At 37.9% G+C, this 23,810-nt stretch overlaps 1 protein-coding gene across 3 annotated transcripts in view; it reads right to left on the reverse strand.

Moving 5' to 3' along the window:
* Positions 1 to 23,810, reverse strand: part of TTC17 (tetratricopeptide repeat domain 17) — a 60,720-nt gene that overhangs the window by 17,553 nt on the left and 19,357 nt on the right. For 2 of the 3 annotated variants that reach the window (XM_082057965.1, XM_082057964.1), the window contains 11 exons: positions 23,313 to 23,422; positions 22,556 to 22,700; positions 22,068 to 22,207; positions 21,684 to 21,844; positions 21,256 to 21,368; positions 18,546 to 18,686; positions 17,995 to 18,110; positions 16,688 to 16,862; positions 16,026 to 16,103; positions 13,572 to 13,796; positions 11,280 to 11,466 (listed from right to left, as the gene is read on the reverse strand). In XM_082057965.1, coding sequence (XP_081914091.1) covers positions 11,280 to 11,466; positions 13,572 to 13,796; positions 16,026 to 16,103; positions 16,688 to 16,862; positions 17,995 to 18,110; positions 18,546 to 18,686; positions 21,256 to 21,368; positions 21,684 to 21,844; positions 22,068 to 22,207; positions 22,556 to 22,700; positions 23,313 to 23,422 — 1,591 coding nt within the window. The remainder of the gene's footprint in view (positions 1 to 11,279; positions 11,467 to 13,571; positions 13,797 to 16,025; positions 16,104 to 16,687; positions 16,863 to 17,994; positions 18,111 to 18,545; positions 18,687 to 21,255; positions 21,369 to 21,683; positions 21,845 to 22,067; positions 22,208 to 22,555; positions 22,701 to 23,312; positions 23,423 to 23,810) is intronic. The other variant, XM_082057963.1, reaches the window with a different exon arrangement.

The following is a 23,810-nucleotide window of genomic DNA, read 5'->3' on the forward strand; positions in this document are numbered from 1 at the left end:
ACATCTCACTGAGCTTAGTGGCAACAGGTTTTAATCCTTGTACATAGATGAATAGTCTCACCTGCAGACATTTCAGGAGCAGTGCATCAATAAGCAGCCTTCTTTTTACTTTTGCTAGTCACAGCTTACACAGATGCAGAGAGACATGAGTCAGAGGGGGTGGTACGTTACCACTTTACACATGACAGTGTGTAACAATGCTGCTCTTAGGTCATGTGAAAACTTTAGGGGTGGTCACTGCTTGGAGGACACTGCATATTAGACTGATATATATCCATCACTGAAATTAAACTGAAAACCAGCCTGTTGTCATCCATCGCTTTTACAGAACAAGTCATGTTCAGTGCTGCATGTCACAGGCACTATAATTTACCCGAGTTTGCAAAAATAATCTGCAATGAATGAACTCACCTAACAGAACCCTTTAGCACATCTAAAACTACTGGGATCTCAGTCATCAAGATTTGGGATGAACTAGCACCTGAAGAGCTGTCTTTCTGTATCTATGACTTCACTGCAATATTACTTTAACAAGCCAGGGCAGTATTATGGGGAAGCTCTGTTTGAGAGACCGTCCTTCAGACAACACATAAAACAGGAGCTTTGACTTTCACCGATGATTAACACACTGCATACCCAAATTACCTTTATGTTTCAAGGTGAAGATGATTATTTCCTAAAGATCCTGTGAGCTATTAACAGCAACCATGTTATAGCAAATGTATATGAACAGATATTTGACTGCAGAACATTTGTTAAGGGAAAAAAAATCCATGCCAGTTTTTTTGAGATGAGTTTTAAAAGCAATAGGATGAGCAATAACTAAAGAAGATATCTATCTTTAGCAGCTATTGCTCACCTTCTAAATTAACATGGTTCTATTAAGTTGCTCTAAAATTCATGCATTCCTTTTCTTACTGTTTTCCTGAAAAAAATACATATTTACACTTCAAAATAAATCCCATGATTGAGCTTTGAAAGCAAAAACTGCAAGCCACTTATGACTAAACAGGATTGTCATTAAAAACATTATAAAAAGGTCATGAGACATAACTGCAAGACAGTACTGTGCTCCAGAAGCAATACCAAAGAAAATTTGGTGCTTTCTATACACGTAAGCATTAAAAAACAAAACCCAAAGAGTTCTCAGTTTATTTTTAGTGAAAAATGATCAAAGTGACAAATGGAGCAGGAAAGTAAAGGAAGAAGAAAAGTTCTTAATTACCTGGCTATGCCATACTGACCTGTGAATGTTTGATAGGTCTATACGTAACTGAAGAGAAATACACAAGTCTGCTATGTATTCACTGCACTCTGTGGGACCCCAGAAAGAGACACAGGCAACCTGCACCTGCAGGAGCATGAAACTGTGGGAATCCTGGAAAGTGGCAGACGGCATAACAGTAACACCAGCCTCCCTCCAGCACCTGTCACAGCTGTAACACACCGCAAAAATCACTAAAAGCAATGCATCTACTACCCACAAGTCCTCATAGCTATTATGTTGGAATAACCAAGAACAGATTGTATAAACTCCCTCTCTGGTCACTTATTTCAAGTTAAGTATCAGTATGGGTATTGGTAGAGAATGAGGACTGGAGCGTCCAAAATCTAGACAAAGCTTTCCCTGTGTTCTCTCCGGACACAGAAACAGTGTTTCCTTTTAGCTTTTTCCTTGAATAGAAACCCTCCTTTGCAAAACTGAAGTTACAGGACTAAAACATTTTCAAAGGACAGGACATACTGTTAACTGAAAAATAAAAGCTAAGTATAGAGAACAAATAATGAAAAGCAAAATGAAGTATGTTAAAAGTTAATTTTCATAAATTCCTATCTCATCTCTAAATTTATCTTTTAGACAAGCAGTCAGTGGCCCTTCAAAAGATGGTAAGATGCATGTTCAAAAATTGAGTAGCCAGGAGGAGTGTGCTATGTAACAAGCTTTGGTTTGATGCATAGCCAACAACAGGATGATGATTTACGTGGTCAAAATTTAGACTCAAGCTCAAAAAACGAAGCATACCAAAGTTCTTTTTTATTATTTATTCCAACAACAAGGTTTTGATTAAGAGGATTATATAGTTAAACAACTGTTCTCAGTCACAGGGAAATAGTTTCAAAATCTGATTTGTAGCCAAAAGATGCCTCTAAATTGGCTTAGCAATAGATTTAAAGATTACCTATTTGTCTCATTACAGCATTTCTGATTAAACCTTCCAAAACATACAAATGCCAACAACACATAATCAGATTTCTTGTTCATATCAAATGAGAGAAATACCTCACCATTGCATAACAGACCAGTTCCTGGTGAAAAGACACACAAATTCTCCTTGTGAAATCTAAAGAAGTGATAAAGCATGGAAAAAAAAATAAAAGAGGAAGACAAACCTATTTAAATTAGAACACAATGCAGTTTAATGAGGCACATACATGCAAAACATCTTGAAGAACTCAGTAGGCTACTTTATATCAGAGTAGAAAACACCAGACCTCTGCCCCAACCCCCAAACACTTCTTACATAGTAAAAAACAAGTAGGGGAAAATAAAAAAGGTTGACTACATAAAGCCTTCACCCTCCTCCTTCCTCACCACCTCCTACAACAGGAACTTGTCTTTTTTTATGACCCATATCTAGAAGCAATAACTTGCTCTATGACACCTGAGAACAGGGCCCAAAACATAGAAACACCTAAATATCTACATTTAAATTCTCCAGTCCTGTCAGTAGATAAACGAGCAGCTCTGCAGAGAAGGATCTGGGGGTTCTGGTTGATGACAATTTGAACAAGAGTCAACAGTGCCCTGACAGCCAAGAGGACCGACTGTGTCCTGGGGTGCATCAAGCACAACATTGCCAGCCAGGCGAGGGAGGTCCCACTCTGCTCTGCACTGGTGCAGCCTCACCTGGAGCACTGTGTGCAGTTCTGGGCGCCACAGGATAAAAAGGGTATAAAGCTACTGGAGAGTACCCATAAGAGGGCTATGGAGCTCGTGAAGGGTTTTGGAGGAGAAGCTGTATGAGGAGCATCTAAAGTCACTTGGTTTGTTCAACCTGGAGAAGAAGAGACTGAGAGGAGACCTCATGACAGTCCACAGCTTCCTCACAAGGGGAGGAGGAGGGGCAGGTGTCGAACTCTTCTCTTATTGACCAATGACAGAACCCGAGGGAATGGCAGGAAGACGTGCCAGGGGAGGTTCAGGTTGGATATTAGGAAAAGGTTCTTCCCCCAGAGGGTGGTGGAGCACTGGAACAGGCTCCTCAGGGAGGCAGTCAGGGCCTTAACCCTAGCAGTATTCAAGAAGAGACTGGACAACACCCTCAGACACACGGTGTGAACTGTGGGGTTGTCACATGCAGGGACAGGAGTTGGACTCAATGATCCTTGTGGATCCCTTCCAACTCAGGATAAGACTAGAAAATGTGTATTTCAGGGGACCCTGGTCCTACATACAGAGTAGAAAGGTAAGCAGCACTCCAGGCTGAATTTCAGTCTGTGCCTCAAGAAAAACAAGCACATATAAGTTCTGAAGACAAAGGCTTATCCTTAGTGACTTCTCCTATGTACCACAGTTTTTTTTTTTTAACTGTCAGATACAAAAATAGTTCCTTATTAATTCCTTAACAATATACACTCACCCACATTAGATCACAGTATAATGCATGCTATGAACATTGAGTGACTAATATTTAGTTCACTGCATACAACACACTTCTGAAATCTGTTTCTAATTAAACCACAGAAATTCTTAGTTTAAGGATCACTAGCATAAGCAAAGGTAACAGTGGCCTCCATTTGTTTTGCTCTCTTTCCAATCTTTCCTTCATCATAAGCCACACACCTCTTCTGATGCTAAACACTAAATATTTTGTTACATCCTGTGGTGCCTACGAACTTAAGTTTAAAAGAGACTGTAAATATAAGAGAAGTAGCATAATGTAGTCAAAGTCTGTAACAGCTAACTGACCCCATAATGAGTTATTGTTAGCTCTCCACTTCTCTCAACATATGGGGTGGACACTATAAAGCCAAGTAATGGCCTTATGTGTGTATCTTTTGACTACCACTCTGTCTGTAAGATTTACACCATATGTTGGAACCATGCAGTATTCCACAGGGACCTGATTTCATGTTTTTTATTTAAAGAAAATATCTTTGCTAGGCTGCATTTATGTTTACCTGTGTATCTCTTCACCAGGTTATACTACCCAACAAAAACAGATTAATAGTCAGACTTGATTCATGACAATTTATAGTTTTTTGTTTGGGACAGATATCCATGCAATCTTGCTCCTAACTGGAGATCAAAGCAGAGACACTGACCCACTCATATAGTAACTGGTTAGGTAGGAGTACGCCCCCTATTAATCTAAGATAGCTTTTAAGTGTTTAGCACTCTGACAGGCCACATTCTACACAATTCCATGAAGAAGCACAGTTGCTGCTCTAAATAAAATTTAAAAATAATAAGAATAATAAAAAATAGTATTCCTCCTAAAAAGGTTATTGGACATATGAAGTTGCTGGACCTTTTTAAAAAGGTCCAGCTCTAAGCAGTCCATATTATTCAGGTACAGTAAGAACTTTTAGCAGCCATGTTTAAGAAACCACCACTGGCAAAAGCAGCTTCCTAAAAGAAGATGAAGACAGCAGCAGTATGTCTCATTTTCTCCACATTCCTATCACAAAAAAGAACAAAAACCATTACAGATAAATGTTAATACGTCTGATAAATGAAGGTATCAGATTTTGAAAAAATTAGTTGGAAAGAAAACCTTTTCTCTGCCACTCTAACCCCTGAAAATCCTCCTACATGAGCATGTAGTTAAGACAAAGTAACTGAAGGATCTAGATAAAGTATCAGGAAGAATAATTTTCACTATAAACACAGACAAAAATGGAAAATGTCATATTATATTTAGTTTAATACTGTACTGCTTTTCCTTCATATTAAGTTTTGCATCAGTAAATTCTCACTGAACTTTCCTACAATTCTGGTCAAATATCTTCCAGATCATAGCACTAAAATTCTAGGAATGCCATGATTATTGCAGCAAAGGTGCATGATAGGAAACTGCCTCTTCCCTTGCTGGACTATTGGTGCAGAAACAACAGCACAAAACTGAAAGAATAATTGGGTCATATTACTCCCACAGATTACATTCTCACATAAGATTCTCCACTATCTCCCAGTCAGAGGACTGTCTGACATTTCCTGACACCCCCATCCCTTTGGGACGTCTGCCTCTAGTAGGACAAAAAGCAGTCCTCATTCTCCCTACCTCCCACCTGCCTGCATTCAGGAAGATGTTTTCATTCTACCTAAGTACAATTTAACCTCCTCTTACTCCTTTAGCACTGCAGAGCCCAGATACGATAACCTAGATTCCACTTTTGCAGCTCCATCAGATCTTTCAGCTGGACTGTCACTGTATGATCTCCGTTGCCAGAGATGCTCAAGGGAAAAAGAATCCATATTGATTTTCAGATCCCAGGTAGAACCTGCAGGGTGAACAGTAGGCACGTGGGTACATGCATGTGCATGTAGGGGCTAGAAATAAGCAACTGAGTATTTAACTTCAACTGATAACATTGATTCTAGAGCTGCTGTTTAAGACAGAACCCACTTTCTCTATGTTAGTATTAAGTGACAATGCAAACATTTGCAAAGATGTGTTTTGATTGCTCTGATAAGCTGCTCATGTGCTTCATAGAATTAGGCTTGTTTAAAAACCCCATCTGAAATTGCTACAGGGAACTCAAACTGATTGCAACTGTTAAGTTAGAGTCAGCTGCTTGAATGGTGATGTTCATTTAAGCAACTTATTTAATCTGTCCATAAGCTTACTATCAGAGTTTCAAGCAGAGTTCCTCCTTTCAGGCCAACTGCCCCTCTTCAGGTCAATCTGCATAAAGGTCTAAGTTTATTAACTTTGTAAGAACTAATCTGTTGGGGGACAAAGGAAAAATCTGTACACTTAAAAGATCAAATACCTTTTCCCCATGTTTTACTTTAAGGAGATAAAATAAAACAAACTTTCTATTTCACGTGCTATACGGTATTTGTACCACAAGAGGGCACTAAAGCCATACTTAAAAGCAGATCACTAAGTTATTGCTACATACCTTGCAGAACTAAGTCATAAAGTAGAGAAGTATGCTTTCACAAACATACTCACTACATAAAAGCATTCTGTCAATGGCATGCACACACATTTGTAATGTACTCACACTGCCTCTACTGCCAACAGAGCAGCACAAAGCTTTTTGTAAAAGTGCTATCCTGCCAAGTAATAAAAGATAGTGAGACTATAGAAACTTGAAGCTTGAAACAAGTTGAGCTTCATGTTTTGGATACCATCAGTTCATTACTAAATTTTGAATTTTGATGTTGTCTAAAAGAATGTGAAGGGCATGAGCTCATAATGAATTAGAACTGTCAGCCAGAGGCAGATGCTTACAGTCAGATAAAAATATTTTGGATGCAAATGACTTCTGCTTGTCCAAGCACCAATTCTGCTTTACACACATGATGAAAAGCCCTATGCAACAGCAATTAACAAATTAGCATGTTTCAATGGCCACCTGATCATCACACTGAAAATACACTTCTAGTATATTGTAACCTTTTTCATAAGGTTTGACAACATCTGAATGTTCACATCAGCCAATAAAGTGCCACATGAACAATCCCTTAGGTGTTAGTTGGATATTCCTCTACAGACCTTATCACATGATTAAAGCTACTTGCAATTTTATAAGTCATAAAGGTGTGCGAAACAAATCTTGGCAATGCACCACTTCAATGTCAAGACAAAAATAATGCTGGCTTTCTCTAATGGCTTAATGAGCAGCACAAAGCCTAAGTATCTTATTTCTGCAGCTCTGAGAGTTGACCAGGTTTTCCACATTAAATTTTTTTTACACTTGTTATGCAAGTCTCTTGGTCCTGTTATTTATGTGCTGGATATGGCTGCTTAGGTATCTGTCAAGCAACATAAAGTTTCTGCTACTTAATATGTTTCAGGACCCAAATTTGCCAGTAACAGAACAGTTGATCATTCAGTAGCAACACCCTTAACACTGCCAAGTCTCCTCTGGAAGAACCACAACAGAATTCTCCCACAACAATGAAATCTTCCAGCCATTTTCTCAGTTATTTGGGAACAGGGCAGTATGTGAGCTGTTGGTCTGTGGGAACAGCAGTTCCAGCTAAAGGGCCTTGGACAGATTATACAGAAGTATGCCTTTTATGAGTGTAAGAAGTGATAGCCCAGGCCAGTGAGAATGATATCTCAGGTCAGAAAACCACCCCCATATGTATGATGTGTGAATGTTGGGCCTGGGCCTGGGAATGAGTGGGTCGGAATGCTGCCCACAAGATATGCATGGGAACGTGACTGAAAACAGTCACAACATGAGCGTGGTGTGTTTAGAATAACGTTTTTTGAAAAAACTGTCTAACCTCTTGGTCCAGCCCTGTATCTGTAAACATATAAATTGAGAACTGTTAATAAAAGAGAGCTCAGCTCTGCCTGGCTCTGCTCTCGCTGCTAACAAGAACTCTGTGCCTGTGTGTCTCTGCCTGCGTCCTGGTGTGCGTTGTTTCTAGTCGCCGCATTGGTCCAAGTAATTAAGGCATATATAGCTCTGCAGGACTGTTGCTGTATAGTATCCATATTAGTTGCAATTGACTTGACACCTGCAGTTGTGTAAAATAACATGTCATACATGATACAGTTGTACCATATTTTGGACACTTCATATACCCCACTCTGTAACAAAAAACCCACCATAAACCTTTGCAGATTTAGAAATCCTTTTACAACGAAAACAAAAATTTATGTGAACGACAATATAGGAGGCAAAGGTTAAATAGCAAAGTGTTGGTCTGAGGTTTTTAATTCCTCTTCTCACATGCATGAAGTGACTTGGGCTTGAAATATAAAGTTCTATCTAGAACAGAGGTAAGTTAGGAAAAAAAAAAAAAAGTACGATGCAGCAGTACAGACAGGAGCATTCAAACAAGCATTCAAGACAGCATGAGTGTACCACACTTGTGAAGTCCTGTGCTAACAGCAAATGTCCCAACATGCTTGAGAAAACTCCCATTTTACCTACTTGAAATATACACCAGACACATACTGTCATCAAAAATCAGACTACAAATTCAGATTTTTGATCCCATATTCCATCACATGTTAGCATATAACTCTCACTGGCCATTTGTTGGATTCTGCCGGTGGCTCACAGCAAGCAGCTGAGCAAGGAACTCTGTGTCCCAGTAGTCAGTTCAGATCTCGTGAACAGAAGCTTTTGGCAGGCGAAGCAAAACCACAGCTATCACATGGGCATCCCACCCAAAGCACAGGCAGCCCTACTGCTGTTACTTTCAGTAATACTGAATGAATGCTTATAAAAACAAGATATTAAACCAGAGACAACATGTGACATCCCAATTTCTTGCTAAGTTATTCAGCATAACATATCCATCTCAAAGGAGATGGATATAAATAGTTATGACATGCCAACAAGTGCATAATAACAAGAGGACAAGCTAAATTTTAGTAGCAGATGTCCCCAAGCAGCAACACATGACTTGAAAGGCTGTGAAAATCTCCTGAAGTAACAATTCAGTGATACTGGGATTGTCAAGCACACGTTTGATTCACGTATTTACAAATGTGCTGCATTAGCTCTGTACCTAAAGTCTCATTCAGAAAGGTGTGTGAAAGCATTGTTCCCTTTGCATCTTGTCATCAAAATGTGCTTTCCAGGCTGTCATGGAGCCAAACATGAGCAGATTATGTTGCTCTATGAGTCTTGTAAGTCCACATGATAATAACGTTTTCAAAAATGCTCTAGGTGCAGCAAGTAATGTTAAATATTAGCAGCTAAATACAGTTTGCATTTTTTAGGTTCTATGTAGTGGCTGAATATTTGTATATCCTACTGCATTACATATGTAAGGTCAAAATTCAAACTTACAATCTCTTTTCAATCGTTTTCTTTGGACTGAAGGATGAACAGAAGACTCCCAAAAATTCAGGATACTTGTAAGTTCGAAGTGTGATTTCTGGGCATGCATTCTTGAAATAATTCTGGTTTTGGAGACTTAACGTCACTTTCATACAGCCTGTCAAGGTTCCTCTTGAGTCAGTTGAAGTTTACAGTGGGAAAAAAATATTTCCCCAAACCTTATGAAAATAAATTAGGCAAGTCTATCTTCCCATTTTTGAACTCTAAGTTTTGAGTCAAACCACAAATCACTATCAAGGTTGAATTAACCAGTATGTTTATTTTACACTCTGCACAAGAATGTACAAGGAACATTTACACTATCTGTCAGGTTTATATTTTCATGTTTCTTGCACTCAGGCAAAAGACGACCTAAAGGATATTATAAATAGAAACGAAAAAGAAAGAAATATTAAGACAGGAAGAGTCCCAGAAAAAGGCAAAAATGTAAATATAGAGTTAAATACTGAAATTTAATGAGCAAATTAACATGCTAAGGCATATTCATCTCTCTCTTAATTTAGCAGCTTCACAGATTCCTTAACAAACAAAACCAACCCAAATGTACCAGATGAACATATTGATGCTCACTTCATTAACCTGTGGCCAAGCTAGCAAAAAAGGAAAAATAACACTCTTCTCATAAGCACTTTTGGCATGGGTTTCTCCTCACATCGAAGAAACACAAACTTCCTGAACAGCATATGCAGTAACAGTTGACCTCAAAATGAACATCCTAGATAGGAATCAATGCAAACAGCAGCCAAGAATTAGACAATCTAGAGGAGTGTATTTTTATATATTATGACAAGTTTAAGAAAAAGCAAACAAAAAGAAAGATGTAAATGATCACTTTGGGGTTCAAATACAGCTGTTGCTTGTTACCATCTCAGTTCTGTGAATATACTTTTAAATTACCTTCTGCTTAACCTCAAAATTGAGTGGTTACCATTAAGGTATGACTGGAACAACTTTAACCTTGTTAGTTACAGCCATTTTTAAAGATCTTAAAAACCAAACATTGAATTTTTTTTCCAGAACAGTGAAAGTGTCTCTTGTGATGAAATGTACAAGTCCCACTACTGCTTACAGTATCTGTAGAGATTTTTAAGAGAAAGGCAATCTGATGTTAAGAGATTCAACGAAAGGTACCAGACTTGATGGTATGGAAGTCAGTAAGAGACCTACGAGTTGGGCCACAGTACCACTTACCACATCACATTTAGCCAAACAGCATTCATTTCTCTGCACAACTGATGTACTGTCACTCAGAGCAAAAACACATATGGCCATAAAAGACAGTATTATTCTAATGGCACAGTTCTGGAATTTCACCTACAACTGCATCATTCACATTGTGACAGGAGATATGGTGGCCTCTAGTCTATGTCTACACAGGGTAATTCTAGATGTTAATCAGAGGAGGTTTCTCCATGTTTTTCCACTGGAGAGGGAATTAAAAAAAACAATTCAGAGGAAGTCCTACCAATATTAAACATCAAAAGCATTTCTCTCATGTGAGGTTTTCATTTAAAACAAAGGAAATATTAGATGGAAAGATATCCTAGCAACAATTTGAAAGAGAAGGGATCACGAAGTATTCCATACGCAGTGTATTGGCCATGTGTGAGTACAGACCAAATACCTGAAATATTCCAGTGTAATCCGCTGAAATGAAATAATCCATTTTCAAAAGCTATTACTATTTTTTAGACAAGTAGCCAACCAGGGAAAAAAATCAATATAGTCTGTTCTGTAAAGACTGAACACGAGAAAAAGACATCCAAAGTCCTGAGCCCACTGAAAAGATATCTATTAACGATAAACCGCTTTTCGCCAAATTATTCAGCTTTAAGAAAACATATCCATCTGACTGTAAAATTTGAAGGGATGTAAAAAGGGGCTGTTGAGTAGTCTAGCAGTAGTAGCTTGCACGTCCATAAATACTGAATCCAGCATTCCTCATTTACCAGTAAGAGATATTGGTGAGGTTGTTAAGGTATTACTGACACACTCAAGAAGTATTTTGCACTCAGCAGCAGACCTCTTGGTATTTAAGAAGTCACCCTCAAGTGCTTCTTAGTGGACTGTAACTTTTCCATTAAAAGCAGTGCCTCAACCTTGGTCCTTACAGGGAGAAAGCACTACAAATCAAAAGGGAGCATCCTTGGAAAAAAAGTAATCATGAATTTCAGGTGCAACACCCAAGGCAAACAGACACTATTTCACTTGTGGTCCATTTTTCAGCAGCTGCTTACCACTGCACACAGAAGAGGTGATGTTGTACAGAAAAGGATAAAACTGCAAACAGCGGATCATCTTCAGGCTGCTTTCACACTCCAAGCACTTGGTCGTCAAATCCAGTGCATGTCTGAAGGCCTGCAGGGCTCCACTGATGTTGTTCAGAGCCAGATATGCATTTCCAAGGCTCAAAAATGTCAGGGGCTGTAAAAAGAAAAACCACATACCCCAGCATAAGCGTGTTCAGTGTTTAAAACTGAAGCCAACTACGAAAAACTTCTGTCAATCCACACCCTCACAAATTTGGCTGTAAAGAATTTAGAAACTTCTTAAATAGGGACTGCCTATTCTTAGATGGAGAACTAACAGCTTGATGCATTGGTGCTAAACAAAAGCTGTTTTGATGTAAGGTTGTGTTCAGGATTCCATCTTCCTATGCTGAAAACCAGCTGTTAAATACACACAAGCTGAAATGAAGCATTAAATACTTATAACACATCATAAATGTAATGCTTACTGCAGAGTAGCAAAGAACTACATTGAAATGCTTGAAGGCATTTTAGAATTATTAGAAGTCAGCAAAAATGTAAAAATATCCCTAGAGTTCTAGCAGGACAGATGCATTTCATTTGTCAGCACTCGAGTAGAACTAGTTTACTGAAAACACCGATGTCACACTAGCTTAAGGGTATCCATTTAGGTTTACTTTCAATTATTTATAAAACTTAATATTTTTGTCCACTGCTTTTGGCTAATATCCTTGAAATATGCATTTTTTTTTTAAAGTACAAATTATAAACACCTTTTTCACTGGGCAAAATTTAATTAGCATTTTAATACAGGCACATAGTAAAGCATTGCACTTTGTTTGTTGACTGAAAAGTCTTTCACTTATGCCAAGTAATTTGCTGCAATTAACAGTATAACCCTAGGATAATGACTATAATATTGTAACTTAGCAGTCACTTATCCACTGAAATAATTTTACATTCATTATCTGAAAATGTGGAGACTGATCAGTAGCTTAAGAGTTTTCAAGCTCATCTTAGCTTGTGTTATTAAACACCACTCAGAAAAAGGTGCAAGCTGAGCAACAGGAATTTTTTTAAAAGCTTTTGCTAATATAGCACATCTTTCACTCCCTGTAGCTATGGTTAATTTTAATTCCAGGAAATATTATTCAAGTACAAATTCTCCTGCCAGATTTTTTGATACAAAAGGTATTACAGGACTGACAATGCCTGAAAAAATAGGAATAGGCATTATTGTAACAAGACAGGTCTCACTGATGTTTATGAAGAAAAGCTGTACTCACACAGCATGGTCCTAAGGATCCCTATGCTTCTCCCCGCTCCAAGGCTGTGCCTTCACAAGTTCTTCTTAAGGCACATCATTCTGTCACAGTTCTGTCTATAGTTCCTTTTTGCACTTTTACCTGACAACCAAATGGGCTAAATTCCTTTCCAATGATTGCAAAATTGCTCCCAGATGCTACATTGAAAAAGTTTATTCAATTTTTAGCTTTTTTATGTGCTAAATGACTGATGGCCTATCAGGCTTAAGCTCTCTGTTTATCTAACTACAGAGGTAGAAGCACAGGAAAAAGTCACTTGAACTTCTCATTTAAGCATCTAGAATTTAAAATTACTTGTTGCACCAATCCCTCTGCCCCTGCTTCCTTTTCAAATTGTTCTGGCCAGTTCAGTAGTTTAAGCAGCTTATACAGTAATTTTTTACCTTACATAAGTGGCCACTTACAAAATATTTATACTGTTACTATTCAGAAAGACAATATACTGTTTTCAATCTATGACTGGCAGTCATCAAAACAACTTGAACACAGCTTTCCCTCCTGGTATATAGATGAAATCTAGGGACAAATAAAACACTATAAAAAGTCAAGTGGCACAGAAAGATGTCTTAACAGCCAAAGATCTTAGTGGCACATGTGCTACTTTAAGGGTTTTAAAAATCAAGATACAATGCTGACAGCATTATGGATCTCTATTTTAATTAAAATACTGCCAAAACACCAGTATTAGATTCCCTGGAGCCACTGCTGATAAAATAGGTTTCAGGAGGCAAAAATGCCTATCACCTATTTTAGAAGAATTTCTGCTTTAAATGTTTATATTCTCAGCAACCAGCATCAACTCCCAGTGCCATCAAGAATTTAAATGGAAATTAACATGTGTTGCAAATCACAAGCTGGAAGTTAAACTGCATGAACAGGTAAGTAATGACAAGTTAGTCATATGTAGTTAGAAAATAATGAAGGACATTCACCACTGAAGGAAAAAACATCTTACCTCAGAGGCATTGATGGCCAAAGCCTTCAGCAGGAGCCTGCTGGCATCCAAATGAAGACCATAATGAATCAGGAGGTTAGCAAGATTGACCAGAGGGATGTCCTGATATTCATGTGGAGCCAAATTAAATGCTTTTTGTAAACAGGTGATAGCAAAGGTGCTATTTCCAACTGCACGCCAGTACAATCCAGCTTCATTAAGCACAAGCCATAGAGGACCTTCCGGCTATGGGAGAGTCAGGGAAAAGGATGAAAACACCCACAAAGGGGTGTCTCAGGAAGACAGAATTACCTGCTCTTTCGTAAGAAAACAAACAAACAAACCCCACCCTTGCATACTACACTTTGTTAACCAGATACAAATTACACTTTGCTGTGACTACTAGTAGGTCATTCAGTCTGCTCTACCTCTACCTGCTCTACTCAAACTGATGTGACTTAACAGTCTGAACTGTAATTTAGTAGCAGCTGATGCTTGCACTCTACTCATATGACTCTGTTATATCATGACCACAAAATCCCTTAAAATATACAAGTGATAATGGATAACTTGCTTCAGGAAGCAACACTTTTGAGCCACTTCAGAGGCTTAAAATTACATTAATACAGATCTATGTAGAAATGCTACAATTTGAAGGTCAGGAAGCTTCTACATTGTAGTTAGATGTGCTTCCAGGTCCTGTATCCAACATCAAGATTTCTTGCCAATTGGAGGTTTCGGAATTTTTTTTCTTAGATTTAGTTATCCATGTGTCTTATGAAAGTTGACAAGTGACATGCATTAGATACAGTTTAAAGATTATAAACCAGCAAGTGACAACTGAGGGCAGGTGGAAGAATGGAGGAAGCATCAAATACACTTTGAACGTTCCTTCCTTCTCCTTCACCTATAATGGAAAAAACAAACCACTCATCCTAGAGGAGAAGTAACAAAACTTTGACAGGCAGACGGGGCTACATACAACATCCACTTTCAGATGGAGAAGTTTGAAATGGTTTAGAAACACTTAAATTCTGTTTTTTAATATTTTCAGCATTCTATGTTACCCAATTCTACAAAGAGTTTAAAGTATAAAAGCAACAATTGAAATTAATGCCAAATCCAACCTACATGTCTGAAGCCCGCACACATGCACGAGTAGAAAACATGCAGCTAGGATTCGAGAAACAAAACAGATAAGGATCTTTACAGTAGTGTTGTATTAACGCAATACAACTGGCATTACAGTAATACTGTGTTGAAGAAGTTAATCAGTCCATAGATTTTCTTCCAGATTTTAGAAACAGTCTCACACAGGTTCTATCTATGGTTCAAGATGAACTGGAAGATATCAACAGGATATATAGCCTCTTGTTTTGGAGTACCTTACATAATCTGGAATTGTTGAGAGTATTTATCACCCCTATTTTGCAATGCACATACATAACGTTACTTGCATGTTATTCATGCCAAACTCCTAACTGAGTTAAACTCCATACCCAGGTCTCAACCATCTTTGTCTAACTAAATCCTCAGCAACTTACTGGCACTTTTTCCCAGTACAAAGATACCAACTGTGGCACTTCTGCTCTAGAAAGTTTACCATTAGCTGAACAGGCATGACATCAAAGTGTTTTTACATCAGCATCTGAACGACCAAAAAGTTCAGACTTTTATCATGAACCCAACAGAATACTACAGTTAAAAACAAAATACCCCTGCACTGCAACAGTTAAGACGTTAGACATATATAGGACTGTTCTGAACACCACTGTAACAGGAATCAACTCCTACTGTTATTGTTTCTTTATTCCAGGTAAGACAGATGCACATATTAAATGCAGTGATTTTAGACTAAAAACAATACAGACATACATTGCCTTGACAAAACTTGTACATGAGAGTTAATTTGAGAAATATCAGCTTGACATGTCAAAAAGAGTCAACCCTATCTCAGTGCTTTCTGCTACTTGACTCGTGATGACTCTCAAAGGCCCCATGCAAGACGGAGGTAGCATTCCACAGGGTATTATACAATTGTACGTTCTTTGCCCCAGAGTGCTAATAGTCCAGACAGAAGATTGAGAAGGGGTTGATTTCTTTGGAGGGGAGCGTGGGGTAGTGGGGAGGAGAAGGAAGAGCAAAAGGCTGGCACGTAGATAGGTGGAGCAGTTCCAAGCTACTTCTCTTAGCTAAGAGAACAGCTGCCAGGATTAGTTATGTATTGCTACAGGTCCTGCAGTCACAACAGGGAACTACAGGGCTGTTTGGTCCACACTAAGCTAAACTCAGTGAATGTTTCTCTACATGTTTGTGCTTTACTTGTAGACATGGATTTTTAAGTTAGTTTCATCTCAGTTATGGGCAGCGAATAAGCTTATTTCTTGCACATCACTTACTTATGTTTTTAGAATTATAGAAACAAGCCTCAAATAAGAATTCTGAATTTATCTCATGCTACAGTTTTTGACATACCTTTTTTATGGCATGATCTAGAAATTCTCCTATCTTCGCCTGTGTAAGAGTTTGATTGTTGATACGAGAATGCAAGACCTGGACAACAAAGATTTTAATTTTTTTTTAAACAACTGAAAAAAAATTACAGTATATATCTATATGGATGATTCAAGCCTCACTCCCCTAAATCTGCCCTTTACTAAAATGAGAGGAAAAACAGAAGAAAAAAAAGAGAAAAATTGTTCTAAACAGATGATGTGAACATGTAACGATTAAAGCAGCCAATCCCCAGAACGCAACATGAAGGACTAATCTCAGCCCAAAGTTACCAACTTAGTAAAATACAGTAGTTATTGGAAACCCCAAGAAGATTAATCATGTCAAGTGACTGTTTTAAAATAAAGCAGTAATTTTAAATAGTAAATTAAAGTTCCGATTCTGTGTGCTTCTGGTCAGCATTTGAAAGAAGTCAGACAACAAGTCTTATGCTGAATGACAAGTTTTCCCTTTCTCCAGCCCTATTAGAAAGCAATTGCTCCCTGTTTTAGTAATACTGATTGGCTTGTGATATTAAGTAATCTTTTAAATATCAGAATCTTTCCTGTTCTGAGTAAGATTTTTAAGGTAATAAAGAGTAAATCTTTAAGGCAAAAGAGAACCAACGAGAAAATGTCTCTTACTTGTCTTGCTTGATCATCTGGCATCTTGAATTTCAAATCTAGTTTACTGTCTAGTTCCTTGACCAATATGTTTAGAGATTCGTTGTTACGAGCATCAGTAATGGAAGAACAGTCTGGTGCCTGGGTTTCTCCATGCCTGACCATATCTCTTGGGATACTTAGTATTGGCTGTATTCTAGCAATAAGAAGAATCAAGACATTAATAGCATATGCTGCATGCCACTGATATATAAACATCAGATCAGCTACATATCAACCAACAAGTCTCATACTGTAGACTGACATAGGCTGCAAACCAGAAGCATCCAAGGGCCACCCTTCCCTTGAAAAGTTATTAATAAATAAGGTCTTTACTTTCAATTTTTAAGCATAGACTATCTGTTAATAACAGACAATGCAATAGAGATAAGACACAGAAGGCTCTCATATTATACTAATAAGGATTGTTCAGGACTAAATAGGTAAATGAAAAAGAAAATGCTGAAGTTTTTTAAACAAAAATTTAATTTCAAAAACATCAGGAGGTAGCAAAATAATTTGAGAAGAACATTCTACACTGAACACTGTTTTTTTCAAAGGAAGTTTCAGAACATTTGTGGATGGGAACTTTGCTTTAACACATGCTCAGTACTAGCATTATACTGATTAGGAGAAGAAAACTTTCTTACCATCACTATTATAATGTTAAGTGAGTATGATATTATGAAATTGCATTAATCTATGTAAGGTAGCTATCGCAGCATAGACACATTTATTTTATGCTACGTAAGAACAAATATTACTGACTATTCCACAACTAAGCTCTTTTTTTACCTTTGTCCCAAAGGAATGAGCCAGGGCTTTCCATTCATAATCCTTTTTTAGTATTTTCTGGTCTTCACAATTTTCTGTTACTGTAACTAAAGCTAAGGGGATGCATGCAATGTACAACAGTTAATTGTAGTTATTAAATACCTACTCACCTCATTCTTGCTCACTCTCGGTCCTCTTTTTTTTTTAAACGATACTCTAAAGTCATTCAGACTTGTGCTTTAATTCTCATTCTCTTAGTATTACTGTAGATATTTCATGTGTTCACCTTGCACTAACAGTCAGGGAAGAATCACCATGAAATTGGATCTGTTACAGTTACAGCAAAGATGACACTAAAGGAAAACACCTTCCTTCTGTGGGGCTGCCAGAGAAAGTCGTCCGAACACATCTGTGCTGTTGATTACTAATTGCATCCATCCTCTCCAGAAAGAAAATGCTCATTAATACATTAGCGTGAAAATTTACAAATATAATTTTCATAAATCATTACTTGCCTGAACCCCCTATTTTCTGGAGGCAGGAAATAAGTTGGCAGTTCTTCTGGATCAGGAATTTTGGGGAAAGATTTCATGCACTCTGATCGCTGAGGCCAAAGAATATGCTGTTTGTCCTAAGAGGAAAAGTAAATATTTTTTATTATTTTCTCAACATTTTAAATATTCCAATTAAGAAGCTGATAAGAACATAAGGAGTAGTCTGGAGGAAAAGAGAGCAGAGATCTTTAGAACTATTATTTTCCCCTATTTTTTGAAATAACAGCAATTCCGCTTTCTATTTTTACTCAGCTGTACTGCTTTATTTGCAGCACGTTTGCAAAAGTAGCTAAGAACAACCCCACTCTGCGCTGTAGTAGAGTTTCAAATGATGGGAAACATCAGAGAAACAGAGACGCTTATATGTTGAAGAAATTCAGAATGCTACACTCTCCAGTGCTGCCACACATCAAAACTGTAGCCCAAATGCTAAAAGTTTCCCATAAACAAGAACAAGATTCACTCTTCCACAACTCCTCTTTGAAAGGACAAAGCTTATCCTCTTCACTCACTCCGTTGGATTCTACGCTCCACACTGAAACGATAGAACGAGCAACAGGGGAAGACTGCAAAGACTGGCTGTAGTCACTTTGGTTTGCATGAAGATTCAAATTCACAGATGTCATACTAGAGGTTGAAGAGTCTTCACCAAACTAGAACCAACAGAAAACAAATATTTAATAAGGAAAAGAGATGGTATGTTATTGGCTGAATTTCTGTACATTATTTTTTTCCCAACTATTTATGTGGTTAAGCCTCACCGATGAGCTGAAATTTGGGTAGCAGCAAAAAAAAAAGGAAACTTAAGCCTCCTGATCCACCCACACCACGGAAAAGTAATATTCATGCTGTAAATAATTCAACAGTGAAAATGCAAGTGCAAATCACCAAAAAATGCTAAAAGGTACCAAGCAAACATTTCTAATAGACCACAAAGCCCACACATCTAGACTGTGTAATCTAGTTCAAGTCAGAGTCACTAAGATTCATGGCTTGCAAAATTATCTCCATAACCTGAATTTATAATTATTATAACAGTAAGAACATCCAAGAAAAAAACACAGCATAACTAAAAATAATGATTCCTGTTTCTTGAACTAGTTAAGGGGATACTCCAGAACACATTCCACATTGCAAAATAAATGGAACTGTAATCTTTATCTGTAGTTCTAACACAGCAGTGGTGTTGGTAGGGTATTTCATTCTGGATTTTCAGTATTAGCATACACCCTGCTTCCACGACTCCTCAATACTGCTGCATCGATTTCCTTGGTGCCATAACTCACAATATACAATCCACAAATACCCACAAAACCAGGCTAACACCTTATTTTGGGCTGTAAAAGCACTCTCTAGATTCAACACCACTGAGCTCTGGGTTTCCATTTTCTAATTGCTTATAGCAGTTTTGTGCTGCTTCTGGTAAGAAAAAAAAAGATTAAATCAGAAGGAGCATGCAAAAATTGTATAACTTGAGTCATATGACAGTGTAACAAACAAGAGAAATTACGACTGACTTTAAGGCTGTAGAGATAAATGACTGATACAATATTATTTTAAATGCACTTTTAAGCTGTTATATTAGAATATTCTTTCCACTAAAGAATAATTCTTATTCCATATACCACATGTACATTAGAAAACTAACTCCTTAAAAAACCTTTGTCTCTTCATTAACATTAGCCATCTAATGCTTTTTCTTGTCTTCTCTGAAGGAAACTAAATTGGAAAATTAGACATGTTATGCTCCTGTTAGCACACCTGAAATGTAGTACATTTATGCAAGATAAAACTGTAATTCCTCAAGTGAGGACTTTTGTACTTCCTAGAAATACTTGGCTGCTCTATGCAGGTTGAAAAGCAAAGGAGTCAATATAGAAGTGGCTGGTATCTCATAAGAAACAAAGACTTTGGAATAATATAATTTTAAAAAATTTGAATAATTCTAATAGTTCTCTTTGCCAAGTTAATTGAAGTCTTATCCAATAAACCCTCCAAAGTTCTATAATCCACAGTGGATCACAGCTTGTATTACTAGAAAAAGAAACTAGCATTAAATATGCAGAGAGTAACAGTCAATGGCACAACATCTAGATGGACACCAGTAACAAGTGGTATCCCTCAGGGGTCTTTACTGGGACCAGCACTGTTTAATATCTTAATCAATTACACAGACAGTGGGATCAAGTGCGCTCTCATCAAGCTTGCGAATAACACCAAGCTGACACACCTGAGGGGTGGAAGGCCATCCAGAGAGACCTCGACAAGCTTGAGAAGTGGACCCATATGAACCTCATGAGGTTCAACAAGGTCAAGTGCAAGGTCCTGCACCTGGGTTGGGTCAACCCCTGAAGTCAATACAGGGGCTGGGGGATGAAGGGATTGAGAGCAGCCCTGTGGAGAAGGACTTGGGGATACTGGTGGATGAAAGATTGGACATGAGCCAGGAATGTACACCTGCAGCCCAGAGGCCAACTGTATCTTGGGCTGCATCAAAAGGAGTGTGGCCAGCAGGTTGGGGGAGGTGATTCTGCACCTCTACTCCGGTGAGACCCCCACCTGGAGTTCTGTGTCCAGCTCTGGAGCCCTCAGTATAGGAAAGACACAGACCTGTTGGAGTGGGGCCAGAGGAGGCCACCAAAACGATCAGAGAGATGCAACACCTCTCCTATGAGGACAGGCTGAGAGAGTTGGGGTTATTCAGCTTGGAGAAGAAAAAGCTCAGGGGAGACCTTATTGCGGCCTTTCAGCACTTAAAATGAGCCTTTAAGAAGGATAGGGACAGACTTTTTAGAAGGGTGTCGTACAACAGACTTGAAACTAAAGGAAGGGAGATTCAGGCTAAACATGAATAAAAAATCTTTTACAATGAGGGTGGCAGAACTCTGGCACAGGTTGCCCAGTGATGTGGTAGATGCCTCATCCCTGGAGAAGTTCAAGGCCAGGCTGGATGGGGCTGTGAGCAACCTGATCTAGTTGAAGATGTCCCTGCTCATTGCTGAGGGTTGGACTAGATGACTTTAAAATGTCCCTTCCAATCCAAACTATTCTATGATTTTATGATTCTACTTCACACTCTGGAAAACAGACCAAATGATTTCTCACTAAAACTGCCATACCTAAAATGTATCCCCTTTGTCAAGACTCAAAAAAATTGAACTGTTTTGCTAATAAGGCAAATGGGATGCAACTTAAAGCACTAATATGAATTCACAGACAAACCTGAACATATTCCACATTTTCAAAAATGTCTCCACGGTGATAACGAACAGGCTGGTCCCACTGGCAGTGCAAGCTATGCTGCTGGTTGGCCAGTCTACAAATCTGATGGTTCCCTGCAGAGCACAAACCATTTTTTTCTACTATATAAGTGAGGTTTCTGAGGAAACAATGACAGCATACACTCAACATCTCCATCCCCAATCTGGTCAATCCTTCCTATTTATTTATTTCATCAGATCAGAGGAAACTCTGTCTTTGAAAGACTCAAAAAACCCACCCCTCTTCAAGAATATATTGCAAACCCTTGTTTTAATAAGCAAAACACAATAGCCACTCAGGGCCATTTTTATATATAAAGAAGTTATGTACTGACTTTAATCTGAATATATGTAATGGCTATAATGAACACGAACTCTAAAAAGCTGTACCTAGTTGAGCTTCTTTTGCCATCTGTGTCTCGTGAATGATGTTCCTCAAGATTTGTTCCTCCTGGATGAGCTTGTACTTGTCTAAGACATCTTGTTGCCTAAGGTAATGGTCATGCTGCTTCTGATATTCCTTCAATTCATTTAATGTTCGCTGAAGTGATCTTGAAAATTCAACAGTAGAAAAGATTGACTTCAAATCAACTTTTCCTACAGTGATGCACATTTTCAACTTCGAGTTTCTCAAGGCATTCTTATGAATAATGTTAAGTATAATAAGTATAGAAAGTTGAAAATCATTATTCTATTTGAAACGTAAATAATTGCTGAAACAGAACAATATACGTCAGATTATACGAATTGCCACTAGAATGCTTCTTTAGTTACCTGTGCTGGGCTTCCAATTTTTGCTCAAGTTTTTGCTGACACAGGACAGCATGCTTCCTTTTTACAGCTTGCTCAAACCCTGGTTTGGCCTGTAGAGCATGATCATAACACAGAACTGAGTGGTTGTACTCTCCAAGCATCTGAAGAATGACCGAGATAAAGAATTAGCCATTGTTTGGTAATATTTAATATTAAAATTATACTATTTTTAAAGAAGTTATTAACTCAGATGCTGTTTCTGAAACTCAAGCCACTATATCTGCTAAAGAGAGGCTGCAGGAGAATTTCCCTAGGATTTATTTCCAAGCGCAGATAAAAATATTTTCTGAAAGGCAGACTTTTAATGTTTAAGATTGTCAAGATACTTTCATCCAAATGTGAAATGCACATGCGACACAAGATACATTGTAAAAAAGCATTACAAGTCAAGCCAGAAAGATTAAATACTTGGTTTTCTACAAGCCTTCAAAAATAAAGACAGTATTTACTGCGTATATATTTCCCAAAGTGTAATAGCTGGTAAAGAAGTCACTGTAATCAAGAGCTGCATGGACTACAATAGCTGCATCTGCGGAGAAGTGTGCCCGGTGCAGAATATTTGCCAAATTCACCAGTGCAATATCTTTATTTTGCCTGAAAGACAAAAATGAAAATAAAATTAAAAAAAAAGAAAATAAAAGAAAAAACAGACATTAGAATAATAGAATTATTTTGGAAAAGACCCTTAAGATCATCGAGTCCAACCATTAACGTAACTCTGGCACTAAATCATGTCCCTAAGAACCTCATCTATAAGTCTTTTAAACACCTCCAGGGATGGTGACTCAACCACTTCCCTGGGCAGCCTGTTCCACTGTTTCACAACCCCTTCTGTGAAGAAATTTTTCGTAATATCCAATTTGAACCTTCCCAGATGCAACTTGAGGCTGTTTCCTCTTGTCCTACCATGTGCTACTTGGGAGAAGAGACCAACATCCTCCATGCTACCACCTCCTTTCAGGTAGTTGTAGAGAGTAAAAAGGAGGTCAGACTGTGTAAGAATATGTAAGCCTACATCCATCCTTCAGTCACATATTAAATATGCAATTTAATAGGAAAATGTCTAAATGATATATATGCCTAGTAGAGCATGTAAAGAACAAGTGGATTATTCCTTATTATACAATCTTAAAAACTAAAACCTGTTTACTAATTAGGATAACTAGAAAAGCAATCTGAAAAGAAATCTTTATTAGCAATTCTTACCTTGAAGAGAAATGAAGGGCACGCATGGCACATTCTACTACTTGGTATGGCTCATTCTTTATTCGCCAGTAAAAAGAAGCCATATTATAGAGTACCCAGGAAGAAGAGTTCTGCAGTGGAAACAAATGAACTGTACTAAGACATGTTCTAAAAGGTTAATTAGGTTTTAATTGCTATAGGATGGAAAGCTGAGCACCAAAGCTGCTCTAAGTTATCCTCTTTCTCTGGAAGGCTGCCATTTGGCAATAGCTGTGAATGTTCAGGAAGAATGAACTAGCATATACATGTATTAAAGACACAGAACTTCTGCCTTTCAGACAGGTAAAAATTCAAAATTAGATGAAATGAAAAATGGTAGCAGTTTAAACATCAGCAGCATAGCTGGAGTTCAATGAGAGTTCCTATATTTTGCAGGAAGGCATTTAACAAAAGCATACACATTTCAGTCTTACTGTTTCTTCTTTGTTCTCGAAGTACCTGCATTTTTGTTTAAAAGTT

Source organism: Streptopelia decaocto, assembly GCF_964273445.1.
Source record: "Streptopelia decaocto genome assembly, chromosome: 7".
NCBI classification, from domain to species: Eukaryota; Metazoa; Chordata; class Aves; order Columbiformes; family Columbidae; genus Streptopelia; species Streptopelia decaocto.